General features: G+C 38.7%; 1 protein-coding gene across 2 annotated transcripts in view; it reads right to left on the bottom strand.

The window, feature by feature from the left end:
* The window catches only part of RASSF8 (Ras association domain family member 8), a 129933-nt gene that overhangs the window by 5937 nt on the left and 102740 nt on the right, over positions 1-21256 (bottom strand). For both annotated transcript variants that reach the window (XM_061125155.1, XM_061125154.1), the window contains 2 exons: positions 15273-15478; positions 1543-2432 (listed from right to left, as the gene is read on the bottom strand). In XM_061125155.1, coding sequence (XP_060981138.1) covers positions 1543-2432; positions 15273-15375 — 993 coding nt within the window. In that variant the 5' untranslated portion in view covers positions 15376-15478. The remainder of the gene's footprint in view (positions 1-1542; positions 2433-15272; positions 15479-21256) is intronic.

Here is a 21256-nt window from a genome sequence, read left to right as displayed (position 1 = left end):
ATACTTTTCACAGGAAGTGGGGTTTACTAATAACAATTTTCATAAGTTAGGGTGTAATATCAAGGCAATATCATTTCTAAATGTACCCTTAAGTGTCTAAATAAAGGGTTGACAGAGGCATCACTGACTCAATGGACGTGAGTTTGAGCAAACGCCGGGAGAGGGTGAAGGACGGGGAAGCCTGGCGTGCTGCAGCCCAGGGGGTTGAGAAAGAGTCAAACAGGACTGAGCAACTGAACAGAACAATATAATACTGACCAGTCACAGGTTAACAACCTCCTGTTACCGAGAAATTCCTCATTTTCCAATATTTGCTGGTAGTTCTACCTCTCACCGTAATGAGTGGCAGCGATAGGAAATCTTACCAATTTTTCCTGAAACCTCAGCTTTCTCTGCTTGTGGAACTGTTCCTCCTCTAAAGCATCTCTTCTCAAACTCCAATGTGCACGGACGCTATTTGGAGATGCTATTACTACATACAATCTGAATTTCTAACCACTGTGCCGTGAAGCCTCATGGTTCACTCTCTGATCCATCATTACAGAGCTTCTAAACCAGCACTGTCCAATATATTAGCCCCTGAACATATGTGCTACTGAGCACTTGAAATGTGGCCAGATATGACTAAAACAGAAATTTAACTTTATTTAATATTTGTAAACACCTTTATTGAATATTATTTAACTTCAGTTTAAACATAAGTAGCCAGGGACTTCCCTGGAGGTGCAGTGGTTAAGTGTGATTTCTATCCCTGGTATGCCTCGTGAGCAAAACACTAAAAACAAGTAAATAAATAAAACAGAAGCAATAGTGTAACAAACTCAATAAGGACATAAAAAATGGTCCACATCCAAAAACAAAAAATCATTAGAAAAATGTTAAGTAACGATTTTATAATCAATTGTGTCTCCTCATTTCAGCTGTTAGAAACTGATACCTCTTTGCAACTCCCATAACATTTACTACCACATTGTCTTTCCAAGAATGGGCATCCAAGAAATAAAATATAAGCTGAGTGATCATGGTCTGAGTGTGAAATACAAATGTTCCTGTGTGTGGTTTAGAGATGGGAAAACGTCAGGGAGGAACCTGCCCCTCTGGAGAGGAGAGAGGACGTGGTTAGCAACAAAGGAAGGCGATTACAGTCAGCTAGCCACACAACCTTTGTGAATGCCTTCTCGGCGATCTCTTTCAGCTTTGGTTTCCCTACAGTTAAAAGGAGGTCAGATTCACTGCCTCATATTAGTGTCCACTCCTGCTCTGAGATTCTCATCACCTGTCTCCAATTACCTAGTGCTGCCGCTGCCGCAGTAAGAAAGCTGCTTTCATGGAAAAGGACCTATGGCTCCAGCTCTCATCTTTGTTTTAGCCTCCTACCTTACTTAGTGTTGTCCTAAGTCATAGAAATTCTAAGAAACTTATAAACCAAGTTAGGTTTCTAACTCTAAATGTAAGGGGAAATGAATAATCATTAAAGAAGATGCCAAAAGATATTAATTCTTTTAAACAGAGGAAACATCCTTTTTATAAAAATGCTCTTACCTGTAATCGTTTGGTGGCTTGGCCAAGAGATCTCTCCACAGCTTTAATACCATTTTCAAGCCTTAGACTCTGCTGGCCTTGGATGTCAATTTCCCCTCTGACCTTACCGATCTTGCCTTTAACCTCTTCTTCATTTACTTGTGCCTCTTGGACTTCCCGTTGCAATTTTTCTGCTTCAAGACCACTTTCCATAGTCTGAATTTGAGCCAAATAGTCCTTTAACTTGCTTTCACATTCTGTTATTTTCTGTCTTATTTCTTGAAGTTGATCTTTCAGCTGTTTTTCATTTTCCTGTTCAATCTGTAATTCATTTTCCCAAAACTCTTCCTCTTCAATTTCTACATCATTTCTTTTGATCTTTTGCTCCAGGCGGACAATTTCCTCTTCAAGGTTAGAATTATATTTTTGCTCCCAAAATCGTATTTCTATTTCATTTGATTCTAGCTCTTTCTCAATGGATTGGAGCTTCTCTGTCTGCAAACGGATCAGCTTCTTCAACTCATCTGCTGTTGTTTTGCAGTTATTCAGCACCTTTTGCTTAAATTCAGTTTCTTTACCTTTTCCAAAAATGTCCATTAATCCTTTGGCACCTCCTGTAAATGTTAATGATTTCCTTTTAGGTTCTCTCCTTTTGATTGTTTTGTCAATCTGAGGCCTCAGTTTAGCTAAGGGGGGCAAACTCTGCCTGTACAAAGTTCTTTCAGGAATTCGAGCCACGCTATCCGACGTGGGTCGCTCACTGAGAGATGGCCCCGTGCGACGTAAGATCAGCTGTACATCGCTAGCATACTGCCCCCATTTGTTTAAGGATATGATAGGATTTTCATGAGGTGCTAAGTGCCTTTCAGTATCTCTCCATTTTTCTATAAGAGTGTACCTTCCAGTTCGACCTAGATAAAAAAGACAAAAATAAATTTTCAAGATGGGATATGTAATAGCTAAAATAATGCCTCCAAACAGAGGACCTATTGGATAACTGTGTCTTCTCAATAAGCATCTCATTCCAGTCTATGATGCCTTTGAAAGTTTCACTTGAAGATACTGAACTCCTTAAGATATGTAACACATAAAATATGGGATGTGAGTTGTATATACCCTTCAGACTGGCTTTAGAAAATCATCTCTAGACTTTAAACCTCAATGAGAATCTTAACCTATCTTCCTGCCAAATGTCTGACTGCCCAGACCTCGTTTGGGGCAAGACCTCCCACTGAGACTAAGGGGGGCACTAGAGAGTCCTGCTGGAAGCCAGGACCTGGTCCCAGGAACCAGGCAGGACTTCAGACCTCGAGCAAACGTCTACTTGGTGAATCCCGCTGGTGTCCCTGCACGTCAGGACTTGGGAAGCTGGAGCCCCTGTTTCTCCTCCTGAAGGGAGACATGGAGCCCGTGGAGGGCCTGCTGCTCAGCGAACGGGCGCTGGACAGGCCTTCCTCTGCCCCACCTTCCTGCACACCTGTGGCAAATTAAAAAACCACCTCAATGAAAACAACCCTTCAAAACAATTTCAAATAAAAAGTGGGACCTGAAGAGAAGTCCTGTTCACTTTTGATAAATAATAACTTCACAGAGTCTTTAAAAAAATTTAACAAGGCAAAAATACTATTAAAGAACAAAAATAGAATAAAATTATATTTATATTAAAATATACTGAATATAACAGTAATTATGGAAGATAAAGATTCAGAAAACTTTATGTCATTAGTTTGAGTACACTTCCTAAATATTTCCATTTAAGACGTGAGGGTCAGATAGATATTAATTTGTGAAGTGTCCATTAGACATCTGAAACTAATGTTATATGTCAATGAAAGTGAAAGTTGCACAGTCCTGTCTGACTCTGTGCGACCCCATGGACTGCAGCCCGCCAGGCCCCTCTGTCCGTGGGATTCCCCAGCCCAGACACTGGAGCGGGTGGCCCTTCCCTCCTCCAGGGGATCTCCCCGACCCGGGGTCGAGCCCGGGTCTCCCCGAGCCGCCAGGGAGGCCCCTACACATCAATGATGGCTCAACTTAAAAAAGCATCCATCAACAGTTAATATCATTACCAAAAACCTCACCCTGCCATCTAGCAATTCTAATACTAGCACATACAGCTACAGATTAACTTTCTGTGTCTTCTGGAGTTTTAATTTTGGGTAGATTACTGAGTGGATGGGCAGCATCATCCACTTCTACAATGGGGGAGGGCAGTAGCATCTCACAGGTTCTGAGTCAGTGTGTTAGTCACTCAGCCGTGTCTGACTCTTTGCAACCCCACGGACTGTAGCCCGCCAGGTTCCTCTATCCATGGGACTTTCCAGGCAAGAATACTGGAGCAGGTTGCATTTCCTACTCCAGGGGATCTCCCCAACCCAGGGATGGAACCCAAGTCTCTTGTGCCTCCTGCATTGGCAGGTGGATTCTTTATCACTAGTGCCATTAGTTGTTACTATTATGGAAATACCTGGGCCAACAAGGAGACTGAAATGTCTTAGCACCCTGGATTTGGCTTTCTGGAATAAAAATGTTCTTAAGATTTTCAGGTTATAAATGACTGTAATTACCCCCAGAAAAAACACATGACCAATCTTCAAGGTTAAACTCGTTCCACATGTATACACTGCTTCAAAGATCACAGCACTTTGTGTTCCTGGCTCTGGTGTCCATCAGCGACTTTTAGGATTTCTCTCCTGCCACCTGGACCCCGTGTCCTCACCAGTTTATATGAAGGGTTAGACAAGGCCAGTAGAATGTTCCCTAATCCTACCAGGCCATGAAGCGTCTTTAAAAAGAAAACTGAGTAATTACACTGTATGAATGAAATTAAAATTTTTAAGGCCTGTAACTGAGTTGTAATTATATATAAAGCTGGTTCTTCCAATGCTTAATGGTACTGCTATTCCATGAGAATGCCTTGGTAGATTATTTAGAATTGCTTTTACTGCCAGCTTTTCCTTTTTGTTAAATAACACGTATTTAGTGCACTTAGGCAAAAAAAAAAAAAAAAAAAAAAAAAATACATCCAGCAACATAAAAAAGCTTTTTAAGAGGTATATGAATTATACTTTGATTAATTCATACTTTGATTTTATTATAGAAATTGGGTTTTAGATAGTTTACATAAGAGTTAAATCCCATAATCATTGTTTTTAATACCTATACTTGGCAAGGTCTTACAGAATCTGAATACTTCATTTAGACAGATTCCAGTTCTTCCTGCCGAACTCCTTTTAGTGCAGTTTATTAAATGGATACATTTAGTTCTACCTTGTATACTATCTGGATGTAGCCTAAGACAAATAAAAAGGAATATCTATCTGTGGCATTTGTAGTTTAAAACTTTTGGCTACCTGGGTCTGAATGCCATAATCTGTTATGATAAATAAAATACTGGCTACACTTTAGAAGAGTTGAGGCAATTGAGTATAATCCCAAGAATCATTAACTTCATATAATGAGGAACATCACAAAGAGATTTTAGTGCATTACTGGAATCTCACTGTATGAGTGACATTAAAATGAAGTAACAGATGACTTTCACCTAATTTAAAGTGGAATACATGACTTATGGAGTAATATGAAGTTTTAGAAATATATACCCAAATATATACTAAAACATTCAAGTATGAGTCATCCAGAAGCATTATGCCCTTATTTCAACCATTTAAAAAGAGTGGCAACTGTTGTTTTAGAAACAATTTTAGGCAATTTCTCTTTAGAGACCAAAAGTAAAATCACCATTTAAGTGTGTCACATCTTATTATTTGTTCAACAAATATATACTGAACAAACATTTATCAGAAATAGTGTCGGGCCATGAGAATATATTCAATTAAACACCCTGATTATGAATGCTCTGCAGAAATTTTAGTTTTAACTGACATTTGATTTTTTCCTCCAGTATCAAATTCTCCTTACTCCAAAGATGAATAATGTATGTTCTTCAAAAGAACATGACAGAGAGCTGGTACTGATTTCTTATGAATTTAATGCTAACATATCCTCCTGTTTCTGGACATATTATAAGTAATTTCAGTTAATATCTGACTTATTATTCTTTATCTGTGGTGAAAAATATATCCTGTCCGACTCAGTTTTTCTGACAATACTTTGCCCCTTGAGTTACAAACATTTTGGAATTAGTTAGTGAACCTAATTAATCCATTCCATAATGACTTAGAATTCTTACAATAAACATTGCTCTGTAACAGAACTTACATTGTATCATAATATATAAATACACACACACACACACACACACACACACACACACACACACACACACACACACACACACACACACAGAGGTCTCTTCCCTGGTGGCTCAGCTGGTATAGAATCTGCCTGCAATGCCGGAGACCTAGGTTCAATCCCTGGGTTGGGAAGATACTCTGGAGAAGGGAATGGCAACCCCATGGGATTTCCCAGGCAAGAAAACTGGAGTGGGTTGCTTCTCAGGGGGATCTTCCTGACCCAGGAATCAAACCTGAGTCTCCTGCACTGGAAGGTGAATTATATACATTTCCTGATGATATACAAGTATTCTACAAATTTGTCAGTGAATTTTCTGTAGGTCCTGCATGTAGCTATTAAGATAACTTACCATAGAGTATTTATCTCATGATGACAGTGACACGGTATAACCTATCAGCTAGCTGTGCATTCAACACATTGTTAAATCATTCACAGTATATCTTCCCAGTGTGTTGATGAGACTATCACATAATCACAGAATTACTGCATATTAATTTAGCACTTACTTAGGATTTTATTACAAATTTACTACCATTAAAAATAATGAACATTTATTGATTTCATAATGATTAGCATTGAGTATGTCCCCTATATGCTAGGCTTTGTGCTGGTTACTTTACATAAATAGTATTAACCAAAATAATAGCTAACACATCAATATAAACCACTAAGTTTTGGGGGATTGTTTTTTAATGCAGCATAATCTTACCCATCCTGACTGATGCATGTTGTGAATCACATGTGTTCACATTTGTTAAAATCTTTTAGGGATGTGGAAAATATAGAAGACACTTAGAATTATGGCTGATACACTATACTATTGCTATAAATATAAAAATTGTAAAAGATGATCTTGGTTATAAAAAAGCCATATATTTTACTACTAAGGATTTTTAGTTTTCGCTCCAGTGTGATTCAGTCGGTAACTATATTTTCTAACAGTTGTCCACTGGGATTATAGAGGAGATAAAGAATGCAGCATAACAGTAGTTAACAGCAGGGTTCTTGAACCAGACTTCTGGTTTGAATCCCAGGATGCTCCTTACCAGCTACAGGAGTTTGGGCAAGTCATTTAACATCTCTGTGCCTTGCTCCATCACCTCCAAAATAGGGGTCATAACAGGGCTCTTCTCATAAGACTGTTGTGAGGATTAAATGATGTGGAAAATTTAATTCCCAATTCAGTAGTGAAAAGTGAGACTAACTATGAAGCTTTATGGAGAGTGAATTTTTTTTTTTAAAGCTCATCTGTAGGTGCATACAAAGCACTGCTTGTGACGTTTACTCTCAGAAGCAAGGTCATCAGTGATTCTTTTACCTTCCCTGTGTTTTGCTAAACTTCAGAACAGTCTATAATATGTAAGCAGATATAAAATTAACCAATTCATAATTTTCTAAAATTGATCATTTATATATGAAATTAAGAGTTAAATGTGATTATATATTATTTTCTTTATCTTCTAACGGATCATATAATCTTACAGATGAATAGGACATTAGATGGTCCCCAAGTTCAGTCTGTACTGTACAGGTCAGCCTGCACCAATTTCAACCAAGTTCACAGAAACTTTAAAAAATTCATTCATTTGTTCACAAGTACGTGTGAGCGTCTACTACATGCTAGACACGGTTTTAAGCTACGGCAATAAGGAATAACCAGTGGCAGGCAATACACAGCACGTGGATGAATGAATGTAGGTTACTGTCCATTATCCAACAGCTTTAAGGTCAGATATGCCAAAAATTAAGAATTTTTTGGATGACAGAAAGGTAGCAGAGTGCTATGCTGCAAGTCCACAGTCAAACATATTGAAAATTCTAAAGTAAAATATATCAATTTCATGCCAAATTGAATAAATATAGATTAAAAACAGCCTCAGCTTCGTATCAAATCAGATCAGGTTTTACTCCCAAATGAGTTCAAGATACACAGGTATGGCTAACAAACTAACTATGGTTAAACTTTAGGGTTTCAGAATTTTTTAGGTTTTAAAAATGTGAATAATGGATTGTGGCCTATAGGTAATGTATCGGGGTACAATAGAGAAAAACGGAGTGCGGCAGATGGGGAGTATGCACATGGGTGTGGATATGTGTGCGCAGGTGTGCATGGATGGCCAGCCAGGGAGGGGCTCTGGGATAAGACGGCATTTAAGAGACCTAACTTAAAAGCTTTTGCACAGCAAATGAAATAGAAACAAAATGAAAAGCAACCCACAGATTGGGAGAATATATTTGCACATGACGTGACCAAGAAGGGATTAGTCTCCAAAATTTACGAACAGCTCATGATGCTCAACAGCATCAAAACAAACAACCCAGTCAACAAGTGGGCAGAAGATCTAAACGGACATTTCTCCAAAGAACTCAAACCAATGGCCAACAGGTACACGAAAGATGTTTGATATGGCTAATGATTAGAGAAATGCAAATCAAAATTACAAGGAGGTATCACTTCACACCAGTCAGAATAACTATCATCGAAAAATCCACAAACAATAACAGATGGAGAGGGTGTAGAAAGAAGGGAACCCTCCTACCCTGGTGGTGGGTATGTAAATTGGTACTGACATTATGGAGAACAGTACGGAGGTTCCTTAAAAAACTAAACATAGAGCTACCATATGGCCTTGCAATCCCACTCCTTGGCATGTATCTGGAGAAAAACATGATCTAAGAGGATACAGGCACCCCAGTGTTCACTGCAGCACTGTTTCCATTAGACAAGACAAGGAAGCAACCTAAATGTCCACTGATAGAGGAATGGGTAAGGAAGATGTGGTACGTACATATAAAGGAATATTACTCAGCCATTAAAATGAAATAATGCCACTTGCAGCAACATGGATATACTAGAGATCGTCATACTGAAAGAAGTAAGTCAGAGAAGGAGAAATATCCTATGACAACCCTTATATGTGGAATCTAAAAAGAAATGATACAATTGTACACACTGTTATATTTAAAATAACCAACAAGGACCTACTGTATAGCACAGGAACTCTGCTCAATGTTATGAGGCAGCCTGGATGGGAGGGGAGCTTGGGGGAGAATGGATACATGTCTATGTTTGGCTGAGTTCCTTTGCTGTCCACCGGAAACTATCATAACATCGTTAATCAGTTGTGAAAGTGAAAGTCGTTCAGTTGTGTCCGACCCTTTGCAATCCCATGGACTATACAGTCCATGGAATTCTCTAGGCCAGAATACTGGAGCGTGGAGCCTTTCCCTTCTCCAGGGGATCGTCCCAACCCAGGGATCAAACTGGGGTGTCTCCAGCATTGCAGGTGGATTCTTTACCAACTGAGCTATATTCCAATACAAAATAAAAAGTTAAAAGAAAAAGACCCAGTGCTGGCCAAAAATAAACAAGTAAATAAAATTACTAAAAAATATTTTTAAAAAGATGACATTTAAGCAGTGAGCCAAGGAAGTCAATTTGGAAGATATCTGGGTGCACAGTATTCTCAGCAGAAAGAAGAACAGATACAAAGACTAAGGCAAAAATGTCTCTGATATATTTAAGAGGAATGCAATCAACAGTAAGTGAGATTGTGGGTAGAGTAGGGATTTATCTAGGGCCCTGAAGACGAGTGCATGGACTTTAAAATTTTCTGAGTGACTCTGGTGTCTATTAAGGGGTTTTGAGCAGAACACTGATGATAATATGCATCTTCAAAGTATTACTTTAAAATAAATCTGTTGAGAATAGGCTGGAGGGGATCAGAATGATACAGGGAAATGAGCTGGAAGGCCACTGCAAAAATCTGAGTGAGTCGTGATGGTGGCTTATATCAAGCATTAGTGGCTATGGGGAGGAGCAACACGATTCTGGATATACACTGAAGTAGTAAGGGCAGGACTTGTTGATGGATTAATTGTAATGTATTAGAGCAGGAAAAGAATCAAAGATAACACAAAGATTTTAGATCTAATCAATTAAAAGCAAGTGTTACTGGTCTGCAATTCTGGGCTCAGACCCTCATCTCTGAGGTGCGGGTGGGGTCATTTTGACCTCAGCAATATATGAACTGTGAACTTCCAGATGTTCAAGATGGTTTTAGAAAAGGCAGAGGAGCCAGAGATCAAATTGCCAACATTCGCTGGATCATTAAAAAAGCAAGAAATTTCCAGAAAAACATCTATTTCTGCTTTATTGACTATGCCAGTCTTTGACTGTATGGATCACAAAAAACTGTGGAAAATTCTTAGAGATGGGAATACCAAATCACCTGACCTGCCTCTTGAGAAATTTGTATGCAGGTCAGGAAGCAAGTTAGAACTGGACATGGAACAACAGACTGGTTCCAAACAGGAAAAGGAGTACGTCAAGGCTGTATGTTGTCACCCTGCTTATTTAACTTATATGCAGAGTACATCATGAGAAACGCTGGGCTGGAAGAAGCACAAGCTGGAATCAACACTGCCGGGAGAAATATCAATAACCTCAGATGTGCAGGTGACACCACCCTTATGGCAGAAAGTGAAGAGGAACTAAAGAGCCTCTTGATGAAAGTGAAAGAGGAGAATGAAAAAGTTGGCTTAAAGCTCAACATTCAGAAAATGAAGATCATGGCATCCAGTCCCACCACTTCATGGCAAATATGTGGGGGAACAGTGGAAACAGTGTCAGACTTTATTTTTCTGGGCTCCAAAATCACTGCAGAGGTGATTGCAGCCATGAAATTAAAAGAGGCTTACTCCTTGGAAGGAAAGTTATGACCAACCTAGATAGCATATTAAAAAGCAGAGACATTTGTCAACAGAGGTCCGTCTAGTCAAGGCTACAGTTCTTCCAGTAGTCATGTATGGATGTGAGAGTTGGACTATAAAGAAAGATGAGCGCCAAAGAATTGATGCTTTTGAACTGTGGTGTTGGAGAAGACTCTTGAGAGTCCCTTGGACTGCAAGGAGATCCAACCAGTCCATCCTACAGGAGATCAGTCCTGGGTGTTCATTGGAAGGACTGATGTTGAAGCTGAAACTCCAGTCCTTTGGCCACCTGATGCGAAGAGCTGACTTATTTGAAAAGACCCTGATGATGGGAAAGATTGAAGGCAGGAGAAGAAGGGGACGACAGAAGATGAGATGGTTGAATGGCATCATCGACTCAATGGACAAGAGTTTGGGTAAACTCTGGGAGTTGGTGATGGACAGGGAGGCCTGGCATGCTGTGGTTCATGGGGTCGTAAAGAGTCAGACACGCCTGAGCGATTGAACTGAACTGAACTGAGGAGGCCCCTGGGCTCCTTTGGCCCCATCACAGTGAAGGCAGGACCTGCAAGGCAGGGGAAGAAGTGGAGGTCATGAGGCAGCAGGTCTGTGAGACCTTGTCTGGAGTTCCACAGAGAGCCCCTTGCTGGTCTTTGGGGCTGGGCCTGCAGTCTGAGGTGGGATGGGATATAGAAGGGCCTGCCTGCTGAGGCACATTTTATCTTTACTTCTTCCTGTTTTTCTTTCTTCCCCTTGCTCCTCCTTTAATATTACAATTAAAATTTTTTGTTAGGAAAAAAAAAGCAAGTGTCCTTATTTGTGGAGATGAGAAGGAGGAAATCTGAGGATGGGCAATAGCTGGGACACAAAGCTTGGGTTTTGACATTTTAAGTCTAGATAGCAATCAGACATATTACTACAATAGCTAGTAGCCACTAGACACATTTAAACTTTAATTAAACATTCAATTCCTCAGTTACACTAGCCATACTTCAAGTACGTAACAGCTACACGTGGCTCAAGGCTACCACACTGGACACACAGGCACAAACATCACCATCCTTGCAGAAAGGTCTATGGGGCACTGCTGTTCCAGAAACTGCTTTATCGAGCACCTGCTTCAGGAAAGGCAATGGTATAAGAAAAACAAGCAGGACCTCCACACTATGAAGGAACTTTCAGAGAAGAGAAAGAAATATTAACAAATAGTAAAACCAGAGTTCAGTATAACATGTGTTTGTTTGAGAACTGATTCTGTTGGGGCAAACTGTAAGAAACGTGGCTTCTTAGAACAGTCCATGCCACCTTGGGCCCCAGCTCCAATCAATTGTTTCTATTAAATGCCAGCTCTAGCCCACAAGGGCTTCTCTTGTGGCTCAGCTGGTAAAGAATCTGCCTGCAATGTGGGAGACCTGGGTTCAATCCCTGAGTTGGGAAGATCCCGTGGAGAAGGGAAAGCCTACCCACTCCAGTACTCTGGCCTGGAGAATCCCATGGACTGTATCGTCCACGGGGTCACAGAGTCAGACATGACTGAGCAAACTTTCACTTTCACTGTCCCCAGATGAAAAAGATATGAGGACAAGAAGTGGGAACAGAGAAAAACTCTGAATCTTCAGTACTTTCACTGGCACCAGGCAACAAAGCAGTATGAATCAGAAAACCTTTCCCTTCGTCTCCTTGGTTTCTTCCTCTTCTCTTCCTCTCTAATCTTTTGTAAGCTGTACTTTAAGTTCTAAGCTACTTGAGGGCAGAAGTATCTTCTTTTCATATTTTTTTGTTTGTGATTTTATCAAAGCAAATGCATTTTCTCAACTATAACTTGAGACAGATGAGTCATCAAAAGTTTTCTGTTTCATGTAATTTTGAGAAGCAGTCTGAACTCTGAAATAATGGCATTTCAGGGATAGTTTATGGGAAAACCAAGGTTGAATATTTATAACTGGGAATGTTTCAGAAAGCCCAGGGTGTACAGTGACCAAACACAGTGCACTCCTGCTGGGCAGTTTAATCACTTCACGCCAATTAAGTGTATCATCCTGGTTTTACTTTTAGTTACTGTCTTATAATTTTAGAAAGTGTTTGATTTCTACCACCCAAAGGATAACATGTCAAGCAGTCAAATATCAGAGTAGAAAAGATTTTCATCTACACTAGTAGATAACATTTAAAAATCTTTTATCAAGGGACTTTTCTAGTGGTCCAGTGGTTGGGAGTTTGCCTTCCAATGCAGGGGCCATGGGTTCGATCCCTGGTCAGGGAACTAGAAGCCCATGTGCTATGGGGCAACTAAGCCAATGCATTCCAACTATTGAAGTCTTGCACTTGGAGCCTGCACGCTGCAAAGAAAGATCCTGCCTGCAGCAACCAAGACCTGATGCAGCCAAATAAATATTAAAAAAAATCTTTTATCAAATTATGATTTGTCTTAAGTTCTTTTCTAACTTAATTTGATTGATCAGTATTAACAACATTCAGTCAGAAACTGTTAGCTGTCATATATATTTGCAGACTGCCAACTTGTGTACATGTTTTTATATCCTGATGGTTTCCTGAAAGCAATTTTAACTATCCAGAAAAACTCAATAATCCCTAATCATATGTATAGTGCCCCTATATGAGGCAAATAAGTGGACCTAAACCCAAGAAGCTATTCTATAGGTTGCTTCACTGTAAATTTTTTAGAAACATCTCTCAGTCCATTTTCAGAAACATTGCTCAGTCCATATGCTGCTATTAGTGTAACTAAACTTTTACTAAGTGAAGCCACAGAGATTTCTCCAGGTGTTTGTTATAGCTGAAATTTCCCTAATTAGTAAGTCCTCTATTATTTTTTACAGTAGAAATAAGGTCAAAATACAGTAACATTTTCATTTAATGTTTAGACTTGGAGTATCAATAACTCTCATGACAAGGGAGATAAATATATAAGTGTGTATCAGAAGCATACTGAACATGAGGCTGAGAAAATCTCATGGCACAACAGAAGCGGGGATCAACAGTTGAATCATTTCTCAGGTGAATTCTAAATTTAATGAAGTATTTATGAATCAGAAAAAGAGTTGCTTAGCCAGGTATGGAAAAATGTCATAAAGCATCTTGTACTCAAGTTGTCAACTTTTCAAAACAGTTCTGGACTGAGTTACTGAGAAAGCAAAACTGGGGGATAGGTTCAATTAAAGCTTCTTTTTAGCTTGTCCACAAACAAGTATCCTTTTAGTCCAAACAGATACACACACACCTGGTACATCTGGACAGTTTCCCCTTGAAATTCTGTGTAGAGAACATGGTTACCATTTGAACAAAGGCAGCTTATTACAGTCTTCAACGACTCTGACTTTTCTAAAAACTACTTGTCCTTGTTTTTTAACCACTGTCCCTGGCTTGATTCTCAAATATAACAAAAGTTAGATTTGATACTTGCTAATTCTAGTTTTCACTAAGAAAGATAATAAACCAATAATACTAAACATTTATTCCAAATAAATTATGTGAGGCTTTTAAAGGGGGTGATGACTAAGTTGAAAGAATATGAGATAAAATTAAATGCCTTAATTTCCTGCTCTCTAATAACTAAATTTATGTCCACAAACATAATAATAGTGCCAAATATAAGAAAATTTCAAGGGATGTGAAAGCCTAGCACTCTCAGCATTGTTTTAATATATGAGTGTGCTATACAGTGTTTCAGGAAAAATCAAAAGGCGGCAGCATTAAAGGGAAGCCTCTGTCTTTGCACAGGGACACTGACAACTTCTAAGTGCATCTGCCACAATGCTGGGCTATAGTGACCTCTACCAGATGCAAAGGTGCGAGAGCAACAGTGACTTGTCTTCAGCCTGAGCTAGCGCGACATGCTTCCAGTAAAAACTAGCATGACACTTAGCAAGGAGAACAATGCAGGGGTTGGGGCACCAACTCTTCACGCAGCTGAAAATCTGCATGTAACTTACAGTCAGCTGGCCCCTCTATCTGCAGATCCTCCACATTCATGGATTCAACTAACCTTGAATTGTGAGCAGGATTTACTATTGGGAAAAAAATCACATGTAAGTGAACCTCACAGTTAAAACCTGTGCTGTTCAAGGGTCAACTCTACATGTTTGCTAAGTGATGGATTTAAGACACAAATACAAACTTTAGCCCACATCACTGGCTTTACTGGTATAGGTGTTTATCTGCTCATCATGTTCCAAAAGGAATTACAGCAACTAAAAAATATATATAAAATATGATAAAGATGAATTGAGAATAAATAAGAAGAAAAGTGGATAAGATGGACCCAGCAAGCATGGATTTGACAACTTCACCTTCACTGTGTAAAATTTAAAAAGTGCATGCTATCTTTCTGTACTTTTTTCAGGAAGAAATATGTCATTTAATTTGTTGTATTTTCTTTTCTAAAAGTATTCAGAATAATAAGTAAATTGGATTTTCCCTAATGAAGGGTCTGGGAACTTGAAAGTCATGTTTTGGCTCAAGAAAACATTTTCAGTTCCATAAACTGTTGTTTAGGATAAACATCAGGAGAAGAAAAGGCAGTGCAGACTCTAGACTCCAGATCAGTAAAATCTAGGAGAGGCAGAGAAAAGTGTCTTCACAGATTGACCTAAGCTGGGCGTGGGGGACAGCAATAAGTTAAAAGTGCACCTAAGAGATGTATTATGGAACCAAAGGAACAAAACCCACACAACTCCTATGCTTAAAACAAACGAAAAGAAACAGCACCAGAGAGCACAGGTATAAACTGTCTGTCTCAGACACCCTGAGAGTTCACTTACCTATTGCTTGAGCTAAGGCTATGACAACCTCCTGGCAAGTTGTGACCTCGGTGACCCCACAAACAATCCTCTGAACTCCGTCCACCCATACTTTAAGTTCCATGGTGCCCCAGCCAGTCACCCGAGGGCCCTGAGACTGGTCATCAAGGTGTCAGGTCATGTCTCTGGCCACGAAAACACGGAAAAGGCAGAGACTGTGTAGTCAGCTAAAAAGAGGAAAAAACACTGTTAAGAAAACAAATCTTAATATTTCTTCTAATCAGTAAATGCTACCAAAACAAATTTTAATACAGCACAGTCCTACCACCATTAATGACCATGGGCTTACTTATTCACAGAACTGAACTGAATTGAGCAGTGTAAATACAACTATGGCCACGTTTCATGACATGCTATCTTCACAATTAGAACATTACTCAGAACATCACTCTCCATTGACTATAAGAAACCATACTTCCTTGCCTAAGCCCTTTTGCTCAACTTACAAACTATTAATTTAAAAAAATATTTCATTAGGATAATTTCTGAGGTTAAGAAAAATAAAAAAGTTTTTTTCTGGTCATTTTAGAAATCATAAATAACTGAACCAGCTTCTGCAGCCTTGCCAACATTTGTAAAGATATCCTCCTAAGGTTATGTAATCCTTCTTTGACTGAACTTTACCCTGTATGAGCTACTTGTCCTCTTCCTACTTATTTAATAAGAGTTAGATAATTGCCTTAAATTAAAGAGTTATTCCAATAATGTAAACCTCAACCTTCTTCTTGTTTTTCTTGTTGTGTTTCCCCAGTGTTTGATATTTTATTTAGCTGCATAAATAAAGTGAAACAGAAAAATTTACATTCTCATACGGTCAAATCAAATGCCTCGATTTCTTCTGTTGATTAGAAAGTTATTACTACCCTACTAAAAATCAATCACATGCAATTCTTTTTCCTATGGGTTTTTAAAAAGTCAACTGTCCCTGTGTTTAATAAAAATCCTTAGTCAGTCTACAATTTGTTTGCCCACTGTCCTGTCATCTTCCTATTTCTTTGCTGTTTTTAAAAAAGAATGTTAAAGTTTATGAGATGTAATAAAGATTGATTTAATTAAAGAAAACATTTAAATTTGTTTAATGGTTTACAATGGCACTGGCATTTCAGGATTAATTACTTATCAAAAAAACTTGTTTAAAAAACAATAAAACTTTTCCTACAAAATATTAACTTAGTCCTTGCACATTCTCTTATAGGACCTAAGACAGTTCTAGGTCACCTGGTCACCCGAGTAGAGTCAGAACACATGTGAAATGAAGGAGTATAAACCTATGCTTTTTCTAGAGAAGGTACAAAATATTTTCTGTTGTCCTGAAAACAAGGGGAAGAAAGACCTGAGGTTCCCAGGATGCTGCTTCAGCTCTGTGTCTCCACTGCAGCCAAGGTGGCTTCACAAATCCCTTTCCTGCCCAGAGAAAGGGCCATTTGCCCACAACAAGCTGATTCCCATAGCTGTGTCCCCTCACGTACAAAGGAATGTAAGATGTTGAAATTTCTGGGGAAATAGGGTTCCAAAGCCAAGGGAATGTAAGAATCCAGCAGATAAGGCCTGAAAAGTTCCTCTGCAGCTAGACTTTCTGGAGCATTATACAGGCTGCTGTACAGACCAGGTTTCAAACAAGAGGTTTTCTGTGGGGTCGCACAGGGTCGGACACAACTGAAGTGACTTAGCTTAGCTTAGCTTATCCCTAATCTATTTGGAGACCACTTACAGAAAGGAAACCTAAGAGTTCTGACTTAAATAAGATTGATTTCCTTCTCTGGTAGGCACTCTATTTCCTAAAAATAGAATAGGTACTATTTGTTTTGGGGATAAATTAAGATGAAAAGTAGTCAAACACTAATATATTGTATTACATTAATCTATTTAAATTATTTTATTAAAAAATAAAAAACAGCTTAATTTTTAAAGCTGAAATAAAATGTATTTAATACCTAGTCCCTTATGTTTCATTTAAAGATTAAGCTTGGACCTAATTAAAAGCTTTTGCCCAGCAAAGGAAACCATTAACAAAACAAAAAGAAAACTTACTGAATGGGAGAAAATCTTTACAAATAATATGGCTGGTAAAAGATTAATATCCAACATATATAAATAGTTCATACAACTCAACATCAAAAAAACAAACACTTCAATTTAAAAAAATAGAAGAATCGAATACACATTTTTCCAAAGAGGAAATGCAGATGTCCAGTAGGCACATGAAAAGATGCTCAACATCACTAATCATCAGGAAAATGCTAATCAAAAATCACAAGAAGATATCACCTCATACCTGTCCGAATGGCTATTATTAAAAAGAACACAAATGGCAAATGTTGGCCAGGATGCAGAGAAAAGGGAACCCTCATACACTGTTGGTGGGAATGTAAACTGGTGCAGCTACTGTGGAAAAACAGTATGGAGGTTTCTCAAAAAAAACTAAACATAGAACTACTATATGACCCAGCAATTCCACTTCTGGGTATATATCTGAAAAAAACAAAAATGCTAATTTGGAAAGATATATGCACCCCAATGTATACAGCAGCATTATTTACAATAGCCAAGATAAGGAAGCAACCTAAGTGTCCATCAACAGATAAATGGATAAAGAAGATGTGGTATATATATCCAGTGGAAACTACTCAGCCATTAAAAATAATGAAATTCTGCCTTTTGCAGCAACATGGACAAACTTGCTATGCTAAGTGAAGTAAGTCAGAGAAAGACAAATACTATATATCACTTACATGTGGAATCTAAAAAAAAAAATACAATAAACTAGTGAATATAAAAAAAAAGGAAGACACAGAGAACAAACTAGGGAACTAGTTGCGGGGGACAATACAGAGGGGGGAGTGGTTGGTACAAACTATTGGACGTAAGACGGGCTCAAGGATGTATTGTACAACACTGGGAATATAGCCGATATTTTGCAATAACTGTAAATGGAAATAAACCTTTAAAGTACTAAAATTTTAAACATTATAAGAGCAAACAATTATTTTTAAAAAGAGTAAACTTGGGAACACTAACAAGAAAGACAGCAGATCTCATTAAAAATCCTCCTCTCCCACCCCAGGAAGCCTGTCATTTAAAAGAAACCTCTGAGGCTCATTATTAAGTTCCATAAAGGTTTTAGCATACCATCACATATTTTCCTATCTGCATTATTACCTTTTCACCTTGAATTTTTAATCATTAACTGAATACAAATGAACATAAAACATATACATCTGTTAAATATCACAGAGTATGGTAATGCTGTGGGAAAACACAGGGCATACATAATACTGCTTAGTTAATATAAACTTTAGGGTATTGATCCTCTTGATCAGAGACGTCCTACCACAGTTCATTATTGCGAAGATCAGCATCTGCGTTTTTAACACCACTAATATCTTTCAGATTCTTAAGAAGGGTAGGAAACGCCCTTGTGGATCAGATCAAAGAACCACATGGTCCAAAATTCTGTTGCAGGGGGATCACTTTGCTTTTGTCAAGTTTGGAGCTATACTGACAATCATCCCTTCCTTTCCTTATGATCAGGGTTACTCATGAGAGTCATTTGAAAAATATCTTCCCAGCAGAAGCCCCAAGTACTCTCTTTTAAAAGCTGCAACCCTGTTCTTTCCTTTATACCCTCTGAGTTCAACTCTTAAGCTCTGCTCCCAGAACTAGACTAGAGGGGAAAATGGAAGTCCTACACTGTAGGTGCGTGTGGTGGATTGGTCATCATTGGAACTAAAAACTCAGGAAGCAGAAGGACCATAGCATCTTAATTGGAATTTGGAATGCATTTTTTCCATGGAAACAATGATGTAGGTAGAAGTAAGGTTCTACTGCATAGTTGTTACTGTTTTCATTGTGAGGCTTCTATATTCAAACCACTATTATTTAAATAAGTTTTATAATGAAGAACTAGGTTTATTCAGTAACTTACAACGGGGGAGCAAGTATTCTTTTGGCTAAGAAGCATTTATTATCTTAAAAGTTGATTGAACCCATGCACTTACAGTCAACTAATCTATGACAAAGAAGGCAAGAATATACAATGGAGAAAAGACAGTCTCTTCAACAAGTAGTGTTGGGAAAGCCAGACAGCTACATATTAATCAAAGAAATTAGAACATTCCCTTACACCATATACAAAACTACACTCAAATTGGTTTAATTATAAATTTAAGACATGACACCATTAAATTCCTAGGAGAGAACATAAGCAAAACATTCTCTGGGACAAATTGTAGCAATGTTTTCTTAGATCAGTCTGCCAAGGCAAAAGAAATAAAAGCAAAAATAAGTGGGACAGACACGACCGAGTGACTGAACTGAACTGAATCAAACTTAATGGGCTAGGTTGGTGGCTCACTCGTAAAGAATTTGCCTGCCAATGCAGGAGCCGCGGGTTTGATCCCTGGTCTGGGAAGATACCACTGGAGAAGCAAACTGCAATGGCAACCCTACTCAGTATTCTTGCCTGGAAAAACCCCATGGACAGAGGAGCCTGGTAGGCTACAGTCCCTGGGATGACAAAGAGTAGGATGTAACTTAGTGACTGAACAACAATTAAAGTTTCTGCACAGCAAAGGAAACCATCAACAAAACAAAAACACAACCTACAGATTGGTAGAAAATACTTGCAAACGATGCAACAGACAAGGCGTTAACTTCCAAAATGTACAAATAGTTTGTACAACTCAATATAAAAAACATCAACCCAATTAGAAAATGGGCAGAAGACCTAAACAGACATTTCTCCAAAGAAGACAAACAGTTGGCCAACAGGCAAGCAGAAGACGCTCAACACTGCTGATTATTAGAGAAATGCAAATAAAAATCACAACAGGGTATCACCTCACACCAGTCAGAATAGCTAGCATCAAAAATTCTGTAAACAGTAAATGCTGGAGAGTGTGTGCAAAAAGGGAACCCTCTTACACTGCTGGTGTAGTAGATGTAGTAATAGTGTTAGTCACTCAGTCACGTCCGACTCTTTTGCGACCCCATGGACTGTAGCCTGCCAGGCTTCTTTGTCTACGGAATACTCCAGGCAGGATTAATGGAGTGGGTAGCCAGTCTCTTCCCCAGGGGATCTTCCTGACCCAGGGTTCCTACTGGGTCTCCTGCACTGCAGGCAGATTCTTTACCATCTGAGCCTCCAGGGAAGTCTAACACTGTTGGGAATGTAAATTGGTGCAGTTACTATGGAAAATAATAGAGATTCCATAGAAAAACTAGAGCTACCACTCCACTCCTGGGTATATATCTGGAAAAAAAATGAACACTCTAATCTGGAAAGATACATATGTTTTCTTTGTATGTTTATACACCCAAATGTTCATAGCAGCAGTATTTATAATAACCAATACACAGAAACAACTCAAATGCCCATCAACAGACAACTGGCTTAAGAAGATGTGGTATACATATATACAATAGCGTATTACTCAGCCACAAACAAAAGAGTGAAATATTGTCATTTGCAGCAACATAGATGGACCTAGAAAATATTATTCTCAGTGAAGTCAGACAAAGACAAATAATTGTATGGTATCACTTATAGTGGAATCTAAAAAATAATGCAAATAAATCTACATACAAAATAGGAACTGACTTACAGACACAGAAAACAAACTTATGGTTACCAGAGAAGGGAGGGAGGGAGGGAGAAATTAGGACTATTTATTAGGAATTAGGGATTAACAGATACAAACTGCTATAAATAAAATAGATAAGTAACAAGGATTTACTGTATAGAACAAGGAATTATATTCAGTATTTTGTAATGACCTATGTGTGTGTGCTAAGTCGTTTCAATGTGACCCTATGGACCGTAGCCCACCAGGCTCCTCTGTGCATGGGATTCTCCAGGCAAGAATGCTGGAGTGGGTTGCCATGCCCTCCTCCAAGGGATCTTCCCAACCCAGGGATCCAACTTGTGTTTCTTATGTCTCCTGCAT

The sequence above is a fragment of the Dama dama genome, chromosome 22, assembly GCF_033118175.1.
Source record: "Dama dama isolate Ldn47 chromosome 22, ASM3311817v1, whole genome shotgun sequence".
Lineage (NCBI taxonomy): Eukaryota > Metazoa > Chordata > Mammalia > Artiodactyla > Cervidae > Dama > Dama dama.
The sequence above is the reverse complement of the archived record's forward strand: the minus strand, read 5'-3'. Positions and strand labels throughout refer to the sequence as shown.